This window comes from Bicyclus anynana, chromosome 15 (assembly GCF_947172395.1).
Source record: "Bicyclus anynana chromosome 15, ilBicAnyn1.1, whole genome shotgun sequence".
Taxonomy (NCBI): Eukaryota; Metazoa; Arthropoda; class Insecta; order Lepidoptera; family Nymphalidae; genus Bicyclus; species Bicyclus anynana.
The window spans coordinates 3,502,215-3,523,462 of NC_069097.1; the positions used below are offsets into that span (position 1 = coordinate 3,502,215).

General features: G+C 36.9%; 3 protein-coding genes across 3 annotated transcripts in view; 1 reads left to right on the top strand and 2 right to left on the bottom strand.

The window, feature by feature from the left end:
- Positions 1–13,606, bottom strand: part of LOC112044946 (BAI1-associated protein 3) — an 82,051-nt gene extending 68,445 nt beyond the window's left edge. Inside the window, exons 1-2 of the mRNA XM_024080962.2 lie at positions 12,445–13,606; positions 497–701 (exon numbers count right to left, since the gene is read on the bottom strand). Of these exons, the coding sequence (XP_023936730.1) occupies positions 497–701; positions 12,445–12,598 (359 nt within the window). The 5' untranslated portion in view covers positions 12,599–13,606. The remainder of the gene's footprint in view (positions 1–496; positions 702–12,444) is intronic.
- LOC112044942 (uncharacterized) lies at positions 2,777–3,616 on the top strand. Its single transcript, XM_024080959.2, has one exon. It carries the CDS (start codon positions 2,818–2,820, stop codon positions 3,517–3,519), a length of 702 nt encoding a protein of 233 aa, XP_023936727.2. The 5' UTR covers positions 2,777–2,817; the 3' UTR covers positions 3,520–3,616.
- LOC112044945 (uncharacterized) lies at positions 6,606–7,471 on the bottom strand. The gene has a single exon (XM_024080961.2). It carries the CDS (start codon positions 7,426–7,428, stop codon positions 6,877–6,879), a length of 552 nt encoding a protein of 183 aa, XP_023936729.2. The 5' UTR covers positions 7,429–7,471; the 3' UTR covers positions 6,606–6,876.
- Positions 13,607–21,248: the final 7,642 nt, after the last annotated feature.

The window sequence follows — 21,248 nt, forward strand, 5'->3', positions numbered from 1 at the left end:
GGGTTCACGCTTCGAAAACTAGAAAAATGTATGTCAATGACAGGTTCAATCGACAACTTGATCACGTGACCTGTCGATAGCAAATTAATGTCATTCCTATACATTTTTGATTTTTCAAAGCGTTTGCGATCGTAGAAAGAGAATCGACATGCCACTTGGCTACAGGCCCTTGTCTGTTAATTTTTATCATACCTACTTTTGGATTAGACTTTTTTTTTTATAAAAGAATATTTGCCATATCTTTTTTTTTAAATATGACCAATATTCCCATTCCACTCCAACTAGTCGGGAAAGACTGTATTAGGAGTGAGTACGCCAATAGACCAACGGGGCGGGGATCGAACCACCACCCTTCGGTGATGCGTCCGACCGCTCTTACCGTTGAGCTATTGAGGCTGTTCGCTTAGTTCGGGAAAAACATATTCAAACATAACTTTATTTAATAATAAATGATATTTTGTTTTTATTTACAAAAATCGTTTACTTTTTAACTTACCCGGAGTTTACAGAGTTGTCAACTTCAGGCCACGACAGGCGTCGCTTGCAGAAGGCCATAGTAGGCTTCTCGGGCACCTGCTGCGGGCGCGGCACCCGCAGCGAGCCGCCGCGCCGGGGCGTGGCCGCCGGGGCCAGGCAGTCCAGCGTGCGGCGCCGCGCGCTGAGGGCTGAGGCGCCCTCCGTCGGCAGCACGCGGGGAAAGCCTGCAACACAACAGTTTATTGAGTACTTTTTTTTTATTCTTTACAAGTTAGCCCTTGACTACAATCTCACCTGATGGTAAGTGATGATGCAGTCTAAGATAGAAGCGGGCTAACTTGTTAGGAGGAGGATGAAAATCCACACCCCTTTCGGTTTCTACACGGCATCGTACCGGAACGCTAAATCGCTTGGCGGTACGTCTTTGCCGGTAGGGTGGTAACTAGCCACGGCCGAAGCCTCCCACCAGCCAGACCTGGACAAATTAGGAAAATCTCAATCTGCCCAATCCGTTTTGTAAATCCACCGCCCATACCACTGCGCCACGGAGGCCGTCAAAAGGAGGAGTACGCGTGGCTATATATTATTCCCGTAGGAATACGGGAATAATATATAGCCTATAGCCTTTCTCGATAAATGGGCTAACACTGAAATATTTTTTTCAAATCGGATATATAATATATGACACTGGTAAGAATTCCACTGCTTAAAATCACTCTGAATTAAAAAAAATAGCTTTTAAAAAATGTCAGCAAGAAAAAATTCTTCAAACCATTGTCTAAGACTAAAGATAATAGTTAATTAATAACTTCAATTAATCGTTTTTTGTTTATATATTTGTTTTTTATTTTGTCACCCAAGAACGTATGTGACATATAATGCCATATAAAAATACCATTCCATATTTACTCTTTCTGTATTCACGACACATTTAGAGAACGTATCCCCCGCGAATAATGAGGTTTTACTAATGACAAAAATGCTTAAAGGCAAATTTAATTGGCTTTTATCTTCACTTACACAGTAAAATGAATTATTTATTGTAATGACTAGCGGAAATTTATTTTTCCACAAATCCCGCAGGAAACATGGATTTTTCCGGGAAAAAATTAGCATATGTGTAACTCAATAACCTTTTCATTAAAATCCAGCCGTTCCAAATATTAGCCCTGACATACAGACAGACAAACATTGAAAGAAACTCGACTGTGTTTTAATATTGTAAATAACTAATAAGCACTTGAGAAAACACGGTTGTTTTGAAATCACAGACAGACATTTCTGTTCTACGTATACTTATGTATTGATAACAAATATTGGAAATTAATGATGATTGTAAAAAAGCAACTGCTGAGTTTTTTGCCGGCTCTTTTATTTATTTATTTATTTATTTGGACCACCAACAAAATTATATGAACACATACAAAATATTTTACAAATAAGGGTAGCTTAACACATATAATTTTACTTATAGGTAGCCACAGCATGCAAAAAGTATAGGTCGTACGAATAATAGAAATTAAAATTGACAAATAGAAAGAAAAAAACAAAATATAAATTTGAATTTACACATTTTGACAAAAATCAAAAGAAAAAATTTAAAGGAGAACTTTAAAATTTAAAAATTATAAGTGGAGAGAGAATTACATATTTATGAGATGAAGAATGATTATGAGAGAATTACAATTATACATTCTCAGAACAGGCATTCCAATCCGGTGGTAAAGTCTTTACCAAAAGTTAACGTTAAGTTTGACGTTTCAAAAGTGCCTGTAAACTAAGTCTAGGCTATACCTACCTGAAATAAATGATTTTTGATTTTTACAAGACTTCAAACTAGTTAATCTAAATTTATCATGAGTGTTAAACCTCCCTCCTTACCGAAGATAGGATTTAGTACTTGTTTGCACCATTTACTATATTTTTTCTCCAACTTTCATAATAAAATTTCCGTAATTGAAATATTTATCGAAGTTAAAACATAAAAATAACTTTTACTACAGTTTAGAAGAAAACGAAATCTTAATTGAAAATAAATAAAACTGTTTCGTTATTTTACTGCCATCCCTTTTTTAGAAAGATAGTTAAAACGAAAACCGCTATAAATCAAACTGAAAATATTTTTTAATGTCAGAATAGATAGACAAATGATTTTCGATGCTATCCTTAGGTCCACATCTCGATGACCTTGTGTTAATTAAATATCAGCTTCCTGAACGACCTTTCGATTACCGGTTTAGCGAACGAGATTATCCTTAGCTTTCTTGATTGTTTTCTATAAATACGTTACACCCTTAGTGCTGTCATCAGTCGTTCGCCATCCGAATAACAGAAACCAAGATGTTCAAGTTTGTGGTATTGTGCGCTTTGGTCGCCGCGGCGTGTGCGGACCCCGCCCTGCTCGCACCATACTCCTACTCCACCGGCGTGGTGGCTCCAGCGCCTGCCGTGTACTCCAGCTACCCCGGCGGCGTGGTCTACTCGCCGTCCGTCGCCACTGCTCCCCTGGCCTACTCCACGCCCTACGGATACTCGCACTTCATCAAGAAACGCTCCGTGCCCCTGGCCGTCAGCAGCTACGTCGCGCCCTCCACATACGTGGCCTCCACTCCTCTGGTCAACTCCTGGGCTGGCGCATACGCCGCTCCTTACCCCACAACCTACGCCGGTCCCTACGCCACCACCTACTCATCTCCCCTGTACACTACTGCTCATCTGATTAAGAAGAGGTCCGCTCCTTTCGTCGTGCCTTCAACCTACGTAGCTCCTACTCCCTACGTAGCTTCCTCTCCCTACGTCGCTCCCTACGTGGCTTCAACCTATGCAGCGACCCCCGTCGTGTCGACCCCCTACGTCTCTTCCGCTCTGGGCTACACACACTTCATTAAGAAACGCTCTGCTCCTTTCGTAGCTGCGTACCCCGCACCAGTGTCCTACTCGCACCAATCCAGATTCGACTACCAGACCACGTCTCCTGCCATCACCACTTACTCTACCTACTCCTCCCCCCTCTACCCGATCGGTCTCGGCCAACTGCACTAAACAACGACGTTTAAACTTCAGCAATGATAACACAACGACGATTTTTCACAATTTCAGTGCATTGTTGAAATAAAAATTTGTACATTTGTATATCCAATTTTCTTTTATTTTTTTCTATTGATTTATTATTGAAATATTTCTGCAATTAAGCAATTGTATTGCATATCATTAATATTTCTTATAATATTTTAGATTAAACCCTTGACTGCAATCCTGAGATGTCTGAAATTAGGCCCACTTTTCAGAACGATACTGAAATGAAAAATGTACTATAAATTAATCTTATTCTATCTACTTTTATTAAATCTGTAGAGAGGTCAATTCTGTACATGAAATATATTTCCAAAATAACTATCAGGGGCTGATAAGTGATCGATACTGATGCCAAAAATGAAATCAGTAAAATTTTTGTCTGTCTGTTCGTTATAGAAACAAAAACTACTCGACGGATTTTAAGAAAACTTGGTACAATTATTCTTCACAAACCTAGGCAGGTTACAGTATAGTGTTCATCACGCTACGATTAATAGGAGTAAAGCAGTGATACTGATTTTTGACGTGACAACGTCTTATAATTCGATGGAGCCGGCTGCACACTCGAAAAAAGATGACGTCATGCGTCGTTCCCTCGCTCTAGGGTTGCCAACTTTTTTTACAGGAAACAAAGTACATTCTGGTCTGAAGATTATTAAACAGTATTTTAGAAAAATGCAACCATTCCATTAGTATTTTCTTAAGACGATGTCACGTTCAACTATCGTCAGTAAACCGACTTTACAGACAACCATTTTTTACAGTGATACTGTAAGGGCTGGATTAAAGAGGTCTAAGGGCGGACGAAATCGCGGGCGTCCGCTAGTCTTATATATTTTACTAGATTACTCCATTAGAATGTTACTCGAAATAGTATTCGCTAACAGGGAAAATAAGCTGATTTCATTTTTTTCACACCGAAATGAGTTATGTATCCTCTTTGATGCGTATTTCACTGATTGTCAGTGTGCGTAGTGGAAGTTTTCAATATTTTCATACTGTTACTATTGCGTTGACGTAAACGCGAATTTATATGGAATTTAAATAGTTGTGCAGTAGTGCCACTAGATGGAGCTGTTTCAATTCCTTGGAAATTCGCGTTGACGTTAACGCGATAGTAACAGTATCAAACTGCCACTAGGCCCTATGTTATCTTTGCCAACACGGGCTGTCAATGTCAAAGTCAATGAATAAGATGTCATGATTTCATGAATGATGCGATCCGGACGTAAAGTGACGATGCAGGTATTGTACTAACTTGGATACAAGTGTATTCTACCCATACATTTTAGCTGGTGGGCCGTGGCTATTAGTTACCCTACTGACAAAGACGTACCGCCAAGCAATTTAGCGTTCCGATACGATGTCGTCTAGAAACCGAAATCGGTGTGGAATTTCATTCTCCTACTAACTAGATTGCATCATCACTTACCATCAGATGAGATTGTAGTCAAGGGTTAACTTGTAAAGAATAATAAAAAAAATACTTTTGACGGTATCTATACGTATCATACCAGAATACTAAACTCCTTAGCAGTGTATTTGCCGCTAAGACAAAGAGCATGGCAGAACTCAAAAGCTTTCCACCAAATCAGAGCTGAATCAATGTAAAAAATAAAAATCCCTACAATCGACGCGATTTAAAAATGGAACCAAGGTTCTCTCTATTGAAACCAAAGCATAAGATACTTATTGCGCTAGTCAGGTTGTCAAATTCACAAACCGTTAATGTTAATTTTAAAACAGCGACAAATAAATTTTGATGGTCAAGTCAACTTTACGGTTTTCGGATTAGGTATTCCCTTTACCTACTATACGACATTATATTCGTCAAATTGCACGTTTCTTTATGCCATTTGAATAGAGTTGATAGAATCTACATTAGCTCTACCCTCTAACGGATGGCTGACATAAGAATTTGATATTAATTTCAACTTGATACTTCCACGCGTTCCTGGAAAAAGGGTCTTGGCAGAAAGACGGACGGGTGGACAACAAAGTGATATTAATAAGTATAGGGACTGTGTTTGTTTATTTGAGATACGGAAAAAAGTGTCCTATAGTTTAACAACTTCGTTCGTAACACTCCCGATGTTCCGCGCGGGCCGGGGGGCGTGTAGCGAAGGATAAAAAAGTGTTCTTATAAGGGTTTTTCCTTTTGAGGCTTTTAAAACCCTAATAAATACAATTAATTTTGTAAATTACACTACAACTTGTTTTGTTAGATTACGCTAAAAGTTGAAATTGTTTCTAATCCATAACAAAATAAACAATTTATTCGTCTTGGGCATTTAATGTAAATTACTTTTAAGATTGTCTGTAACTTTGAAAAATATTTAAAAGCTCTTAAAAGCTCTGTGCTAAGATAGTGACTGCTCTTCTTTTAGAAAGTCCCACTGGCACAATTAGTAGGTAATGTTTAAGTGTTAGTTTTTAATAGTTATATAAGTTTGGGATTTTATAATATCCAAAATGGTTTGGGTCTGGTAGGCATCGGCCGTGGCTAGTTACCACGCTACCGGCAAAGTAGAAACTGTCAGTGGTAGTTATTTTTTAATTTATTTTATTTTATTTGGGTTAAAAACAGCAAACGATAAGATAAAAATCAATAAATTCAAAATTCGCTTGTCAAACCACAGATTAAATACACAACAAGATAACAATGAAATATTGAAAGTGAGTATGGGTAGAATAAATTTGTAACTCTTCAAGTAAATAAACCTGATGCTAGCTTAGACTGCATCGTCACTTAACATCAGGTGAGATCGCAGTCAAGAGCTAACTTGTCAATAAATGAAAAAAAAGTTCTAGCTCTCAGAAACTATGTAATTTTTGAAATAGAGGATTATCTGGGAACCACAGAATAGGGAATCTGGGAAGGCTATAGACCTTAGCACGGACCTTCGCAACAGACAGCAATATTAAAATAAATAAATATATTAGGACAATATAAAAAACTATAGTTGTTTAAGAAAACAGCTAAAAATAAGAATAAAAATTATCTTGAGCTTTCTCGCGTATTTAACCTACCTGCGGAAATGCAAACATTTCAATAAAATGAAATATTTATAGTAAAAGGTTTTAAAGAACAAATACAATTATATCGTTTACTCATAATTTTAATTCTCAACAATGTACACAGAATAGCAATTTACAGCAGAGATTACGCCCGTTTAATGTTTCACTGTTCAAGTAGTTATACACCAATGAGAAATATGTAGCGTAAATAGTGGTGGCAGGAGAAATGGTCGGTTAGTCGTATCTTGATTGGTGTTCGTTAGGATCAGGGGCGGTATACACATCAGCTACAGCGAAAGGAGCACATTACTTCTTGATGAACTGAGCGTAGCCCAGAGGTCCAGAGACGTAGGGGGTCGAGAAGGCAGCCGCCGCGTAAGGTGAAGCCACGTAGGGAGCGACGTAGGGAGAGGAAGCGACGTAGGGAGTAGGAGCTACGTAGGTCGATGGCACGACGAAAGGAGCAGACCTCTTCTTAATCAGATGAGCAGTAGTGTACAGGGGAGATGAGTAGGTGGTGGCGTAGGGACCGGCGTAGGTTGTGGGGTACGGAGCGGCGTATGCGCCAGCCCAGGAGTTGACCAGAGGAGTGGAGGCCACGTATGTGGAGGGCGCGACGTAGCTGCTGACGGCCAGGGGCACGGAGCGTTTCTTGATGAAGTGCGAGTATCCGTAGGGCGTGGAGTAGGCCAGGGGAGCAGTGGCGACGGACGGCGAGTAGACCACGCCGCCGGGGTAGCTGGAGTACACGGCAGGCGCTGGAGCCACCACGCCGGTGGAGTAGGTGTATGGTGCGAGCAGGGCGGGGTCCGCACACGCCGCGGCGACCAAAGCGCACAATACCACAAACTTGAACATCTTGGCTTCTGTTATTCGGATGGCGAACGACTGATGACAGCACTAAGGGTGTAACGTATTTATAGAAAACAATCATGAAAGCTAAAGATAATCTCGTTCGCTAAACCGGTAATTGAAAGGTCGTTCAGGAAGCTGATATTTAATTATCACAAGGTCGAGATGTGGACCTAAGGATAGCATCGAAAATCATTTGTCTATCTATTCAGGAATTGATATTTAAATTCTAGTTTGATTTTAGGTGGTTTTCGTTTTAACTAACTTTCTAAAACAACGGACGATCGCATATTTTTTTTACGAATATCGAATTCTTTTTTTTTAATTACGTTCTTGTTTTCTTCTTAACCGTAGTAAACTCGTTTAACTTTCATACATTCACATTAATCTCTTGAACAAGAAATACGTAACTTGGATATTTAAGTACTATGTCAATATTTAAAGTCAATATGTATTTAAATTAACAATTAGGAAAAAGAAAAAAAGCAGGTTACATGTATTAAAATTAAAAATAACGAAACGAAACTTGGCGAAAAAACTTAGTGAATGGTGCAAACAAGTTTCAAATCCTGTGTCCTTTCTCCCGTAAGGAGATGTTTTTAATTTTAGTCTGTCTATCTGTTCGGGATAATATTTGCAACGGTTGGATTTTAATGGAACTTTCACAAGAAGAGGTTACTGAGCAACGAATAGACTAGTTTTATCCCGGAAAAATCAATGCTTCCCGCGGGATTTGTGGAAAACTGAAATTCCGCTAATCATTACGTGTAATAAATAATTGGACTGTGTATGTACGAAGATAAAAGCCAATTCAATTTTTGTCACTGTAATTACTGTACTAGCGAACGCCCGGGACTTCGTCCGCCTGGAAATTATCTATATCGTCGCATATTTAATATATATAATAAATAGTCCATTAATCATTTTACAAAAATATTACTCACAACATGAACGATTTATATTAAAAACTTCAAACTATTTAAGATCTTTTAAAGTAGAATATTGAATGATATAATTTTCATTATTTTTCTAACAGTAGGTACGGTACACATGCCAATTTTTACAAATGTAAATTTTAAAATGAAGGACTTTCCATACAAACTTTCAACACCTGTTTTACCCTCTTGTGATTTAATTTTGCAGACTCGTATTATAGTCTCAAATTGAGTCAAGTATTATTTAAATTCATTCAGTAGTTTCAGCGTGATGCCCGCTCAACATAAGATACGGACAGACAGACAAAAAATTCAAAAAACATATTTTTTGTGGCTTCAGTTTCGAGTATACAGGTTGTCCCGTAATTAATGGATAAAACGAAAATGGTAGATACACTACCTAATTATCTAAAACTAATTTGAATAGTTTTAAAAAATCCTTAGGGTGACCATGTTATATATATTTTCGAAAAAATCAATGCTTTTGAAAAAAAATCAAATTTTTCAACATTTTGAAGTTTACCATCATTTTCAAAACCTTATCGAGGTTTGGAAGTTGGTATAAAACTTGTGTCTACTCTTTGTAGTTACAAAGTTGCTGGTAAAAATAAATGGTTGGTGCTGAATCTTCAGAACAAGAAAAAAAAAATTCAAGTGTGCATACTCCAAAATTTTTCTTCAAAATGTGTTATAATATCTGGCTTCTTGTCTAAATTTACTAAACCAGTCATTTGTATCGACTTGGTATTAAAAAAAAAAACTGATTATTATTTTTTTTACGCTTACCTATAGAACTGCTTGTTTATATACTTAATGTGGCATCTCTGTTTATTTTATGAGACTCACGTTAACGCGTCGATCCTGGTCATCATCATTATCATCTGAAAATGATCTTTAAATGGTCAAACATTATCATACTAAGCCCACCATTCCCATCGAAGCAGCATGGTGGATCCAAATCTCCTCTCCTACAAGGATTGGCCATTAAAATGCGCTAATCCGTCAAGCATAACGCTAATACGTTATGAAGAAGTTATTTTGTAAAATGCTCTTTTAATTGAATATACAAGCATTTTGACAGACTGATATTTAAAGTAAGAGTAATTTTTTTTTTTTTTTATAACAATTCTATACAATCACCTGCATTAGCAAATTTAAGCAAGTAAAAAAGGCAGATGTTGTAAAACATTTTGAAGGAAAAAGATGCACATTCCACACTTAAAAAAAAAATTCTTGTATTGAAAATTCAGCACTTCCCATACATTTTACTAACAACTTTGTAACCACAAAGTGTAGACACAAGTTTTATTTCAATTTACAAACTCGATAAGTGTACAAGTTTTTAAAATGATGGTACACTTCAGTTCCATACATGTTTTTTACAGTAATAGTACAGGACAATTTTTTTAATTGGGTCATCTTAAAAAAAGAAAAATAATTAATGCACTCAAAGTTTTTTCTACAAAACATTATTTGTAAAAATATTATGTACAGTACATTGGTAATTTAATCCGCAATATTCAACAAAAATAAGATCTTTCAAATCATAATTACAGCAGCTACAGCATTGGAAAAACTGATCCAAAATAGAAAAAATTGAAAAATCCGAAATAAATATAACTTGGTCACCCTAGGGTTTTTTGGAAAACTGCTCCAATCACTTTTAGTTAATTGGATGGTGTATCTACCATTTGCGTTTTATCTATTAATTATTGGGACATCCTGTATATTAATTAATTTCATAGTTTCTAATCAAAAGTGAAGACATATATTATTTGTGCCAGCATATTTTAGGCATGTTTACCTTTAGTCTTAATTGGCATTTATATTATTTGGTTAGAGTAACGAAAATTTTTGGATTGATGATTCCAATAAAAAATGTAAAATACATATTTTATTAACAACTCAAATTAACTTATTTTATTAAATCATGTTTGCCATTTTTTGCAGAAATGCAAACATTTCAATAAAGCTTATGAAATACTAGCTTTTGTCTGCGGCTCCGCCCGTGCTAAAATCGGGGTAACAAAGAAAACTCCGAAAAGTCCCATATAAAATTTCACCCCCTCTTTTAAGGGGTTGGAGGCGTATTTTCAAAAAATAAAAATGATGCACGGTTTTTTGTCACAATTAATCTGTATAGAAATTTTTAGTTTCCTATCTTAAAAATTGCGGAATGCTCCATACAAACTTCCACTCCCCATTTTAGGGAAGTGGGGGGTTAGACAGAGACAAAAAGTAGCATATGTCACTCTCCATACTTTCAACTATCTCCACACGTCAATTCGTCACTCCGTTTTGCTGTGAAAGACAGACAAACATACAGACACACACACTTTCACATTTATAATATTAAGTATGGATTAGTATGGATTATGTGGATTTAGAAAAAAAAGGTTTTGAAGAACAAATAAAATTTTATCGTTTACTCATAATTTTAATTCTCAACAATGTACACAGAATAGCAATTTACAGCAGAGATTACGCCCGTTTTAAAGTTTCACTGTTCAAGTAGTTATACACCAATGAGAAATATGTAGAGTAAATAGTGATGGCAGGAGAAATGGTCGGTCAGTCGTATCTTGATTGGTGTTCGTTAGGATCAGGGGCGGTATACACATCAGCTACAGCGAAAGGAGCACATTACTTCTTGATGAACTGAGCGTAGCCCAGAGGTCCAGAGACGTAGGGGGTCGAGAAGGCAGCCGCCGCGTAAGGTGAAGCCACGTAGGGAGCGACGTAGGGAGAGGAAGCGACGTAGGGAGTAGGAGCTACGTAGGTCGATGGCACGACGAAAGGAGCGGACCTCTTCTTAATCAGATGAGCAGTAGTGTACAGGGGAGATGAGTAGGTGGTGGCGTAGGGACCGGCGTAGGTTGTGGGGTAAGGAGCGGCGTATGCGCCAGCCCAGGAGTTGACCAGAGGAGTGGAGGCCACGTATGTGGAGGGCGCGACGTAGCTGCTGACGGCCAGGGGCACGGAGCGTTTCTTGATGAAGTGCGAGTATCCGTAGGGCGTGGAGTAGGCCAGGGGAGCAGTGGCGACGGACGGCGAGTAGACCACGCCGCCGGGGTAGCTGGAGTACACGGCAGGCGCTGGAGCCACCACGCCGGTGGAGTAGGAGTATGGTGCGAGCAGGGCGGGGTCCGCACACGCCGCGGCGACCAAAGCGCACAATACCACAAACTTGAACATCTTGGTTTCTGTTATTCGGATGTCAAACAACTGATGCCAATAGCTAGCGAGCCCTTGTATTTATAGTTAGCGGGATATCAACAAGAACGCGGGCAAAGCTTCATAACCGGTGTAAGAAAGTCGCTGATATTTACTGAGGCAAGGCCACGGGGAAGCTCGTAGTGTCATTATTGTTCCTGCCCCCGCCGACGAATTAAAAGCGCTACCTAGAACTTATGTATAATTAAGATAAGATCCCAAATTAAATGCCACGGTACCAGCACTATATTTGACAAGTATTATTGATTGCGCATTATTACTTAGAGTGATACTTGGTTGGAATAGTTATTAGATATCGTCATCTAGCTCTGATACTTAATATACACTTTAGAACTTCCAAATACTAAACGACAAATTATTTAAAAAATAATTAAAAAGTAAAAACCCGGCCACAGTGTCAGCCATCTCGGCCACATACCGCCCCAATGACGTAAAATAGTACCTCTCATAGTAGCCGGCGACTGTTGTGGCTGCTGCTGAGCCAGCCCAGCCACATACTGCCTTAGTGACGTAACATATTGGTATCCTGCTGCGACTCATCAGCGGAGCGGTGGCGCAGTGGCGGCGCGCGGCGCGGCAACAGCGTCAGCCGGCCACAATGTCAGCCACCCCGGCCACATACTGCCCCAGTGACGTAAAATAGTACCTCTCATAGTAGCCGGCGACTGCTGTGGCTGCTGCTGAGCCAGCCCAACCACATACTGCCTTAGTGACGTAACATATTGGTATCCTGCTGCGACTCATCAGCGGAGCGGTGGCGCAGTGAGGGCGCGCGGCGCGGCAACAGCGTCAGCCGGCCACACTGTCAGCCACCCCGGCCACATACTGCCCCAGTGACGTAACATAATAGTACCTCTCATAGTAGCCGGCGACTGCTGCGGCTGCTGCTGCGACTCATCAGCGGAGCGGTGGCGCGGTGGCGGAGCGCGGCGCGGCGACAGCGCCAGCCCGGCCACACTGTCAGCCACCCCGGCCACATACTGCCCCAGTGACGTAAAAAAACTCATTTTCCCGTTAGTCGTCGCACATTTGTCTCTAATGTAATAACTTTACACTTCACCACAAGATGGATGTCTCAAAACACACGCGAATTTTTATTCCGCACTACCTACCAAGGGATAATAAATAATTCACATTTCAGTGTCTTTATAACTTTTTTACGACTTCCGCAATATCTGAAACAAATAAAAAATACGTTATTATTGTGGCCCAAGATAATTTAAGGACTACAATAAATGTACATTTGAAAGATCGGTGGGAAAATAAGGTTTTAATTTTTTAATATTTTTTCAAAGAAAAAGTTATACCAAAAACCTAATATCAAAATTCCTGAGGATTAGATTATATTATTGGCGTTTCTATATTTGGATACTAATTGATATTTCAAATTATTTTTGGAGTTTATTGGAGTTTACTCCTTAAGAATCGATTTTTTATATATAAGGCGCCCGGTATGAGAAAAATCCGAGGGGTAAAACCAACTGAACTAACGAAAAAGTGTCACGTTTTTGGTGCGCACCTTTAGTGCGCAACTTTCTAATTTAGCTGTGAGTGTATTGAGACGTACATAGGGTATGCTGTATAGGCGACTATACCTATATACTATATGTTATTGGGCTTGTTTGTTTAATGATTATATCATTGTAAGAGTAAAATATATAATGTGAAGTATATTATAAAGTCTATTAGTTATTTTACAATTCTATACATTTAGTCTTCTTTAACATAAGTATTACTAAGGCCCTACTCGATGTGCACTGTTTACCAACAAAAAAAAAGTGTGTATGTTAAAAAAAACAAAAAGTTAGCTCGAAGCACGTCTCAATACTCGCGCCTTATAAGTGAAAGGTGCGCAACCGAGGTGCAGCAGGCCGCGGCGTGCGCACCCGCCTACAGGTACAAGTAGGTACCTCTTTCAATTAAGCCCAATTCCATCTTAAACTGCATCGTCATTTAATATTAGATGAGATTGCAATCAAGAGCTAACTATTCAAAAAACTGACATCGGTAAGTGGCTAGTTGACTCGACAGAAGGGCTGGCTCATTTTTTGCGCAAAAGATCAGCCTGGCTGTCCAGCGCGGAAATGCAGCCAGTATTCTTGCCACCATTCCACGTGGGCATGATTTGTATAGTTATTAGGATAAGTTAGCTTAAGTTCCGTATTGTATTCTTAATCAAATAATAATAAAGAAATTTGTGATTTTATCGGTAAAGCCGTGATAGCCCAGTGGATATGACCTCTGCCTCCGACTCCGGAGGGTGTGGTTTCGAATCCGGTCCGTGGAATACACCTCCCACTTTTCAGTTGTGTGCATTTTAAGAAATTAAATACCACGTGTCCTAAACGGTGAAGGAAAAACATCGTAAGGAAATCTGCATACCAGAGAATTTTCCCAATTCTCTACGTGTGTGAAGTCTGCCAATCCGCATTGGGCTAGCGTGGTGGACTATTAGCCGAAACCCTCTCATTCTGAGAGAAGATGCGAGCTCAGCAGTGAGCCGAATATGGGTTCATAATCATAGCTGGGCACCGTTAATCAAATAGTTAACTTCGTTAATCGTTAATCCGCTACAAAAAAAGTTAGCTTCGTTAAACGTTAAAGCGTTACATTCTGGAAGAATTAACGCAAGTTAACGTTAATCCGTTAATATGACTGGTTAATGTTGCATTTTTATATCATTGTGTGAGATTGGAAATTTACCATTGGAAAAATAAAGGTGAGCGCTGGGGAAAAGTGCCATAATTTTTTTTTAGTTGATTTTATCAATAATTTTAACATAAATATAGTAATTTGTTGATTTATTTGAAAAAAAAATCTTTCATAATTTTTTACTTGTCTAAACCTGTTTATCACGTCGCGCGGTAAAAAGTAGCCATTGGATTAACGATTAACGGACTTCTGCATATTAACGGAAGTTAACGGGTCCGTTAACATTTTTAAAAGTTAACTTAAAAGTTAATCCGTTAATCAAAATGTTAACTTCGTTAATTAACGATTAACGGATTAACGAGTTAATGCCCAACTATGTTCATAATGATGATCGGTAGCCCAGCAGTGAGCTGAATATGGGTTGATGATAATGATGATGATCGGTAGAACCTTAGACCTCTCAGAATTGATGATGATCCTTATAGTTATTAAGGCTTCATAATCCTAATAATATTATGAATGCGAAAGTTTGTATTGATGTTTGTATGTTTGTTACTCTTTAACGGCGCAACTACAAAAACCGATTCATCTGAAATTTGGAATGGAAATAGATTTTACTCTGGATTAACACATAGGCTACTTTTCATCCCGGAAAAATTCATGGTTTCCGAATGATATGTAAAATCTAAATTCCACGCGGACGAAGTCGCGGGCGTCCGCTAGTACTTGTATAAACTAGTTCACTATTTCAACGACAACATCCTTGATTGATTTACACTACAGGTTTTTTGTATGAAGATAAAAATGATAAATCAAATGGCAGCGAGTACTCAGCAAGTGTACGCAAAAAGTGATTCCATTTGTTTTATTTGTCACAACGGCTGCGAAGGTCACAGACAGTAATCAGTCCTTATAAAACAAAATGTCAATTAAGTTATACGCGCACTTTGCGTGGGCGGCTGGTACTGAAATAAAAAGATAGTACGAAAAGGTACCAGCACCCAGTGAGTTCCGTATCTATTATCATCGTTCTGTTATAATTGATCCATTGTAAGCTTCTGAGAAGGAGATTGCTTTTAGACAAGACCGCCTTTGCACGAGTTACCTAGATACTTTTATTTTGAATTTTTTTATATTTTTTTCAAAAATTAAATCTAATACAAATACAAAAACATTTTTTTATTCACCGACTTCAAAAAAAGGAGGTATTACTTATTTTTTTATGTTTGTTACCTCATAGCTTCGTCATTTATTAACCAATCTTAAACTGCGCGAAGCGCTGCTGCTTGCACATGACTAAGGGCCCCGTATGGGTCCGAAACTAGTCGGGCATACTCCTACCTAATATCACGTGAGTTTTAGTCGTGTTTCATAATCAAATAAAATTCTGATTTGATTTGATTTGATGTTTAGTTTAATAGGTTGATAAAGACCAAATTATTGAATAGGCCAGCAGGTAGATCATATTGTCTAAATAAATTAGCATCACAATAAGGAGTGGTGTCTATATTTTAATATAACCCACGTCCAATAAGCGGTAGCTTAGGACAGGGTATATACACAGAGCCGGGCTAATCAAACCGTGCTGTCCGTCCGTCCATCTTCCAATATTGTAAGCGTGAGGAGCCAAGATTAACCGGCAACACAGGCTTAGGGCTTAATGGATTTACCCTTAGTTGTTTTCTGCAAATTGAGAGACATTGTTTACTGTTCTAATGGACGGATCTTTGGTTGGTCTATCTTTTATATAGTTTTATTACATAAGTAGTTTAAAATAATTATTAGTTCTAAGTATTACAATGCATGATAATTTACCTACTAGTTTTTAAAATTCAATGTAATTAAATGTTACTACCAAAATGTCAGAGGTCTACGTTCGAGTACTAGTGAAATTTACCGCGAAATTCTTAACCACGACTTTGATATAATTATATTAACTGAGACATGGCTTAATAACAGCATTTTTGACGGAGAAATTTTCGATAATAGATACAAAGTATATAGACGAGACCGAGATACTTCCTTATTCGCCGGCCACAAAAAAAGGGGTGGTGGTGTTCTCATAGCTGTTTCCAATCACTTTGTCTCAAGACGTGAACAGGACTGGGAAAGCGATTGCGAGGACGTCTGGATAACAATTGATTTTGAAACTCAACGAAATACTCAATCTTTGCATATCTGTAGTGTATATCTAGCCCCTCCTATTAATAGCACTTTACTTGATAATTTTATTGAAAATACAAATAAAGTCTCTAACAGAACTAACAATCCCATATTTATAGCGGGTGATTTTAACTTAAGTGGCATAAAATGGTCTGCTTCTGATACTTATTCAGAGGCACTCCCTTCCAACTATGACAGTTGTATACTGAAAAGCTCTCTTATTGACTTTATGTCTTTTAATAGTTTAAAACAATACAATTTAATTTATAATCATAAAAATCAAATTTTGGATTTAATTTTGACCAATGAAGAGATCATAGTTAATAAGTGTAACGACCCTATTAGACAGATAGATAGTTATCATCCCCCTTTGGAAATTAGTATATCTCTACCGATAATCAAATATAACACTACAAATGAATCGAGTAATTGTCTTAATTTTAATAAAGCTGACTATGAAAAAATAATAAATGACTTAAATAGTATATCTTGGATTGATGAGTTCTCTGGCTGCAGTGACATTAATTCAATGGTAACCAAATTTTACAAAATCTTACGATGTATCATTAGCAAACATGTTCCTATAAAAATACGTCATAATAAATATTATCCTGTTTGGCTTTCTCCTCAGTTGATTAAACTTCTCAAAACTAAATATAAATACCATGCAAAATTTAAAAAATACAAGAATCCATTAGATTTATTAGAATTTCAGTACCTTCGTCGGGACTGTAATCAGTTAATTAAATTTTGTTATGACAAATATTTAAATATAATTGAAACTGAAATTGGGAAAAATCCCAAGTACTTCTGGACATATTTAAAAAATATGCGAAATAGGAGTAGTGCTTATCCACCTATCATGACGTTAAATGACAAAAACGCTACGGATACTAAATCTGTCTGTGAGTTATTTGCGTGTCACTTTGCCTCTATATATGAAAAAGATGCAGCTGACTTAAGTGAATCAAGTTTTTTTAATTCCAGTACTCTTGATGAAATAGAAAATCTTAATCTTACTCGTCTATCTATTTTTAAAAAACTAAAAAGACTTGATAAGTGTAAGGGGGCTGGACCTGACAATATTCCTCCGATTTTTTTAATCAAATGTGCGTGGCAGATGTCTTTACCTCTTTCAATGATTTTTAACAGGTCTCTAAAGGAGGGTAGCTTTCCCGATATTTGGAAAGAGTCTAGAATTGTTCCTGTTCACAAGTCAGGGATTTTGAAAGATATAAAAAATTACCGACCAATATCTATTATATCTACCATGGCAAAGACTTTTGAATCTTTAGTATACCAACACATGTATGACCATTTAACAAAATACATAAGTGAAAAGCAGCATGGATTTATGTGCAAACGCTCTACAAATAGCAATCTATTAATACATGTGTCTAATATTGCAGAGTGTATCGATGATGGTTATCAGATGGATGCAATATATGCTGACTTTTCAAAGGCTTTTGATAAGGTTAATCATCGTCTACTTTTATGCAAGCTTCATGCGAACGGTGTCTCCGACACTTTATTGAAATGGAGCAAATCATATCTTGAGAACAGGAAGTCAAGGGTGGTTATTAATGGTCAACAATCAGAAGTGTTTATAGCTGATTCAGGAGTTCCTCAGGGGTCAAATTTAGGACCACTATTTTTCAATATATTTATAAATGACATAATTGACATTTTTCAAAATAGCACCGCAAGTCTTTTTGCCGATGACCTTAAATTAACGCGAATTATTGAGTGCGACCATGATACAAAATTGTTACAGGATGATTTGATTAACCTACGCGATTGGTGTTATACAAATAAAATGTCTCTGAACGTTGACAAATGTTACCACATTAAATTCACGCGGAAAAAAAATATAATAAAATCTGTATATAACATAAACGACAGGCGGTTGACTGAGGTGGATAAGATCCGTGATTTAGGAGTTGTTCTGGATAGCAAACTAACTTTTGTACCCCATATAGACAAAGCTATTGGCCTGGCTAACAAGTCATTGGGATTTGTTTTCAGGAGTTCCAAAAATTTTAAACAATGTGCCTCTTTAATAAGACTATTTGATTGTTATGTAAGAAGCCACCTTGAATATTGTTGTGCAGTTTGGTCTCCTTACACTAAACTTCATATAATGCGTATTGAGAGAGTACAGCAACGATTTATGAGGCAGCTCTCTTATAGATTTAATAAAAAACTCCAAAATTATAGTGACAGATTAAACTTTTATAAGAAGCATAGACTTGAAAATAGACGCTAGCTGATGGCGATGACATTTTTGTATAATTTATTTAATAATAAAATTGATTGTCCGGAGCTGGTTCACAGGTTTGCGATTAGAACACCAAGAACTAACGCACCTCGGTATCCTTGCAGTTTATTATTTCACAAGCCATGTAGGACTAAGTTAGGTAAACACTCTCCCATACCAAGAATGTCTGACATTTATAATAATTTCGTAAAAATTCAAAATGAAATTGACTTATTTTTCAATAGATATTCTGACTTTAGACGTAAAATAATTGACACTTTTAATCTCTGACATTTTTACTCTTTACCTTTTTTTTTTTAAATTGTAATAAAAAAACAGTTGTATAAATTGACATATCTTTAATTTTTAACTATTGATCGTATTTTTTTTTTTTTAACATTTTTATTATTTAATTTTTAATTCTTAATTTCTTTCATTCGTACCAATTGTATTTTTTTTGTTTTATTTGCAACCTTAATTGTACCATTTGACATTTTTATCATTTTTATCTTTTAATCATATTATTTATCTGACATTTTTTAAATTTAATTATTCTTGATTTTAATTATAGTATCTGGACTTCTCGTGCCAAACTTGTAATATATTGTACCTATAAATTAAATTATTTACCTATTAATTAAATTACTTATTACTTTTGTGAATTAGATTATAATTGTTTTCTCTATGTATAGTATATACTTGTTATCTTAGAGTTTGTTGTACCTATGAATTAATGGATATCTATAACTAAGAAGTGTACATAATATCTAAAATTGTGAAAGTTGTGAAAATCTTTTAATAGTTAAGCATTAACCTAATTTATCAATGTAATTAATTGTAAGCATGAATTTAATGTATTAGCGGTTGATTTTCCTTAATAAATAAATAAATAAATAAATAATAAATAAGTGTTGTCTGTAGCGTCTATATTTGAAGGCCCCTTTAAATAAAATTTAGTGTCTTATTAATTAAATTAAAACCATTTATTTAAAAGACAAAATTGATGCAGTTCTTTCAGAAATATGCATTGTGTGACATATCAACTGAAATAGTTGTTAAGATCTCAAATATATTTTATAATTGTTTAAATATTTATAGGTAGATTATAGGAAAACTAAAATAATGATCAGTTGTCCAAAGCTTTACATTGATATATATAATACTAGCAGACAGAATACAGTCAAGCTTCGCTTTGGCTTATGTGCACTTCTTCCCTATCCCTACTCTACACTACCCTACTCCTAAATAAATGCGTAAATGTTAATATTCTGATCACGAGTTCCTAGTTTCGAATACCGGGTCGAACTATGACTGTGAGACATTTTATTTATAAAGATATTTTGCAATATGGAAATATCGAAAAACGGTTTGGTTGACGTACATTGTTTGGCAGGAAGATAGTCTATAGTTAATAGACGTCAACGGATTGTGAGACAAGGTAGAATTGAGGAGTTCTAAGGGCGAACGAAGCCGCAAGTATTCGTTAGTTCAGTGATAGAACCGAAGGTAAGAATACGGAGCATAGCGTGTTCCACGTGAATTAACTCGAGGGCGAAATCAATTTAATATTGGGCTGAGATGGTAATATAATAATATGTACGTGAAATTCACCCAACCGAATTCTACCGCCCATGATATTCATATTTCCATGATATTTTACGTTAATTTCATAATTTTGTTTTCTTTTTCAAGTAATAAGGAACCGCTATAAAATAATTTACTAAATATCATTTCCTGCAAAATAATAATGCATTTAAATAACAGAAACTGCATCCACCTACGTACCTATATATTCATCAAATACAGAATCTCCTTATTTTTAAAGTCGGTACAACTGAAATTAAGTTAGTTGGTCTTTTCATTACATCAATGCAATGATGACAATTTATGAAAGGTATCACGTAAGTAACCTAAACGAAAATTATATTTTTGCCAAAGAATCTTCATAAATAAATCCTGTTTGAATATAATTTAATGCAAACACCCTGACTCATCATCATCGCAAAGTATACGGCTAGTATAACGTCTCTTACAACCATATAACCATTCGTGGGTTAATCGAGTCGTAAGGGACAAAAGTCGGAATAATAATAATAACTGTGATTTTAGCTGTCTGTTTTGCCCAAATTGAAAGAAGTCTTGACGCATCACCCAATTAATATTCCACTCAGCTTTCTGAAAGCCTACGACAATTTAGGGAACATTATCGCTTGAATAGTACCAATAAACCATCCGCATAATCCCCTATTTCTTATGTTACAAGGTCGTGGATTCAAACCACTGTTACGGGACGCTAGGACTGAACTCACTCACTAACTCGGTCGAAAAACTTATATGTTGCAACTCCAACGTCCCTCTAAGCCGAAAAGACTCTTCTAGCCCTCGAGTTTGAGTCTAGCAGAGTTTTTGTCTCGCCATAATCATGACGCTGCTGCGCTTTTAGGGAACATTATCGCTTGAATAGTACCAATAAACGATCTGCATAATCCCCTATTTCTTATATTACAAGGTCGAGGATTCAAACCACTGTTACGGGACGCTAGGACTGACCCCACAGCTTACTCAGTCGACAAACTCTATTAAGT

What these genes read in the sequence shown, in the direction of transcription:
- LOC112044945 (XM_024080961.2), bottom strand. Translation starts at nt 7,428, where the DNA reads ATGTTCAAGTTTGTGGTATTGTGCGCTTTGGTCGCCGCGGCGTGTGCG.
- LOC112044942 (XM_024080959.2), top strand. Translation starts at nt 2,818, where the DNA reads ATGTTCAAGTTTGTGGTATTGTGCGCTTTGGTCGCCGCGGCGTGTGCG.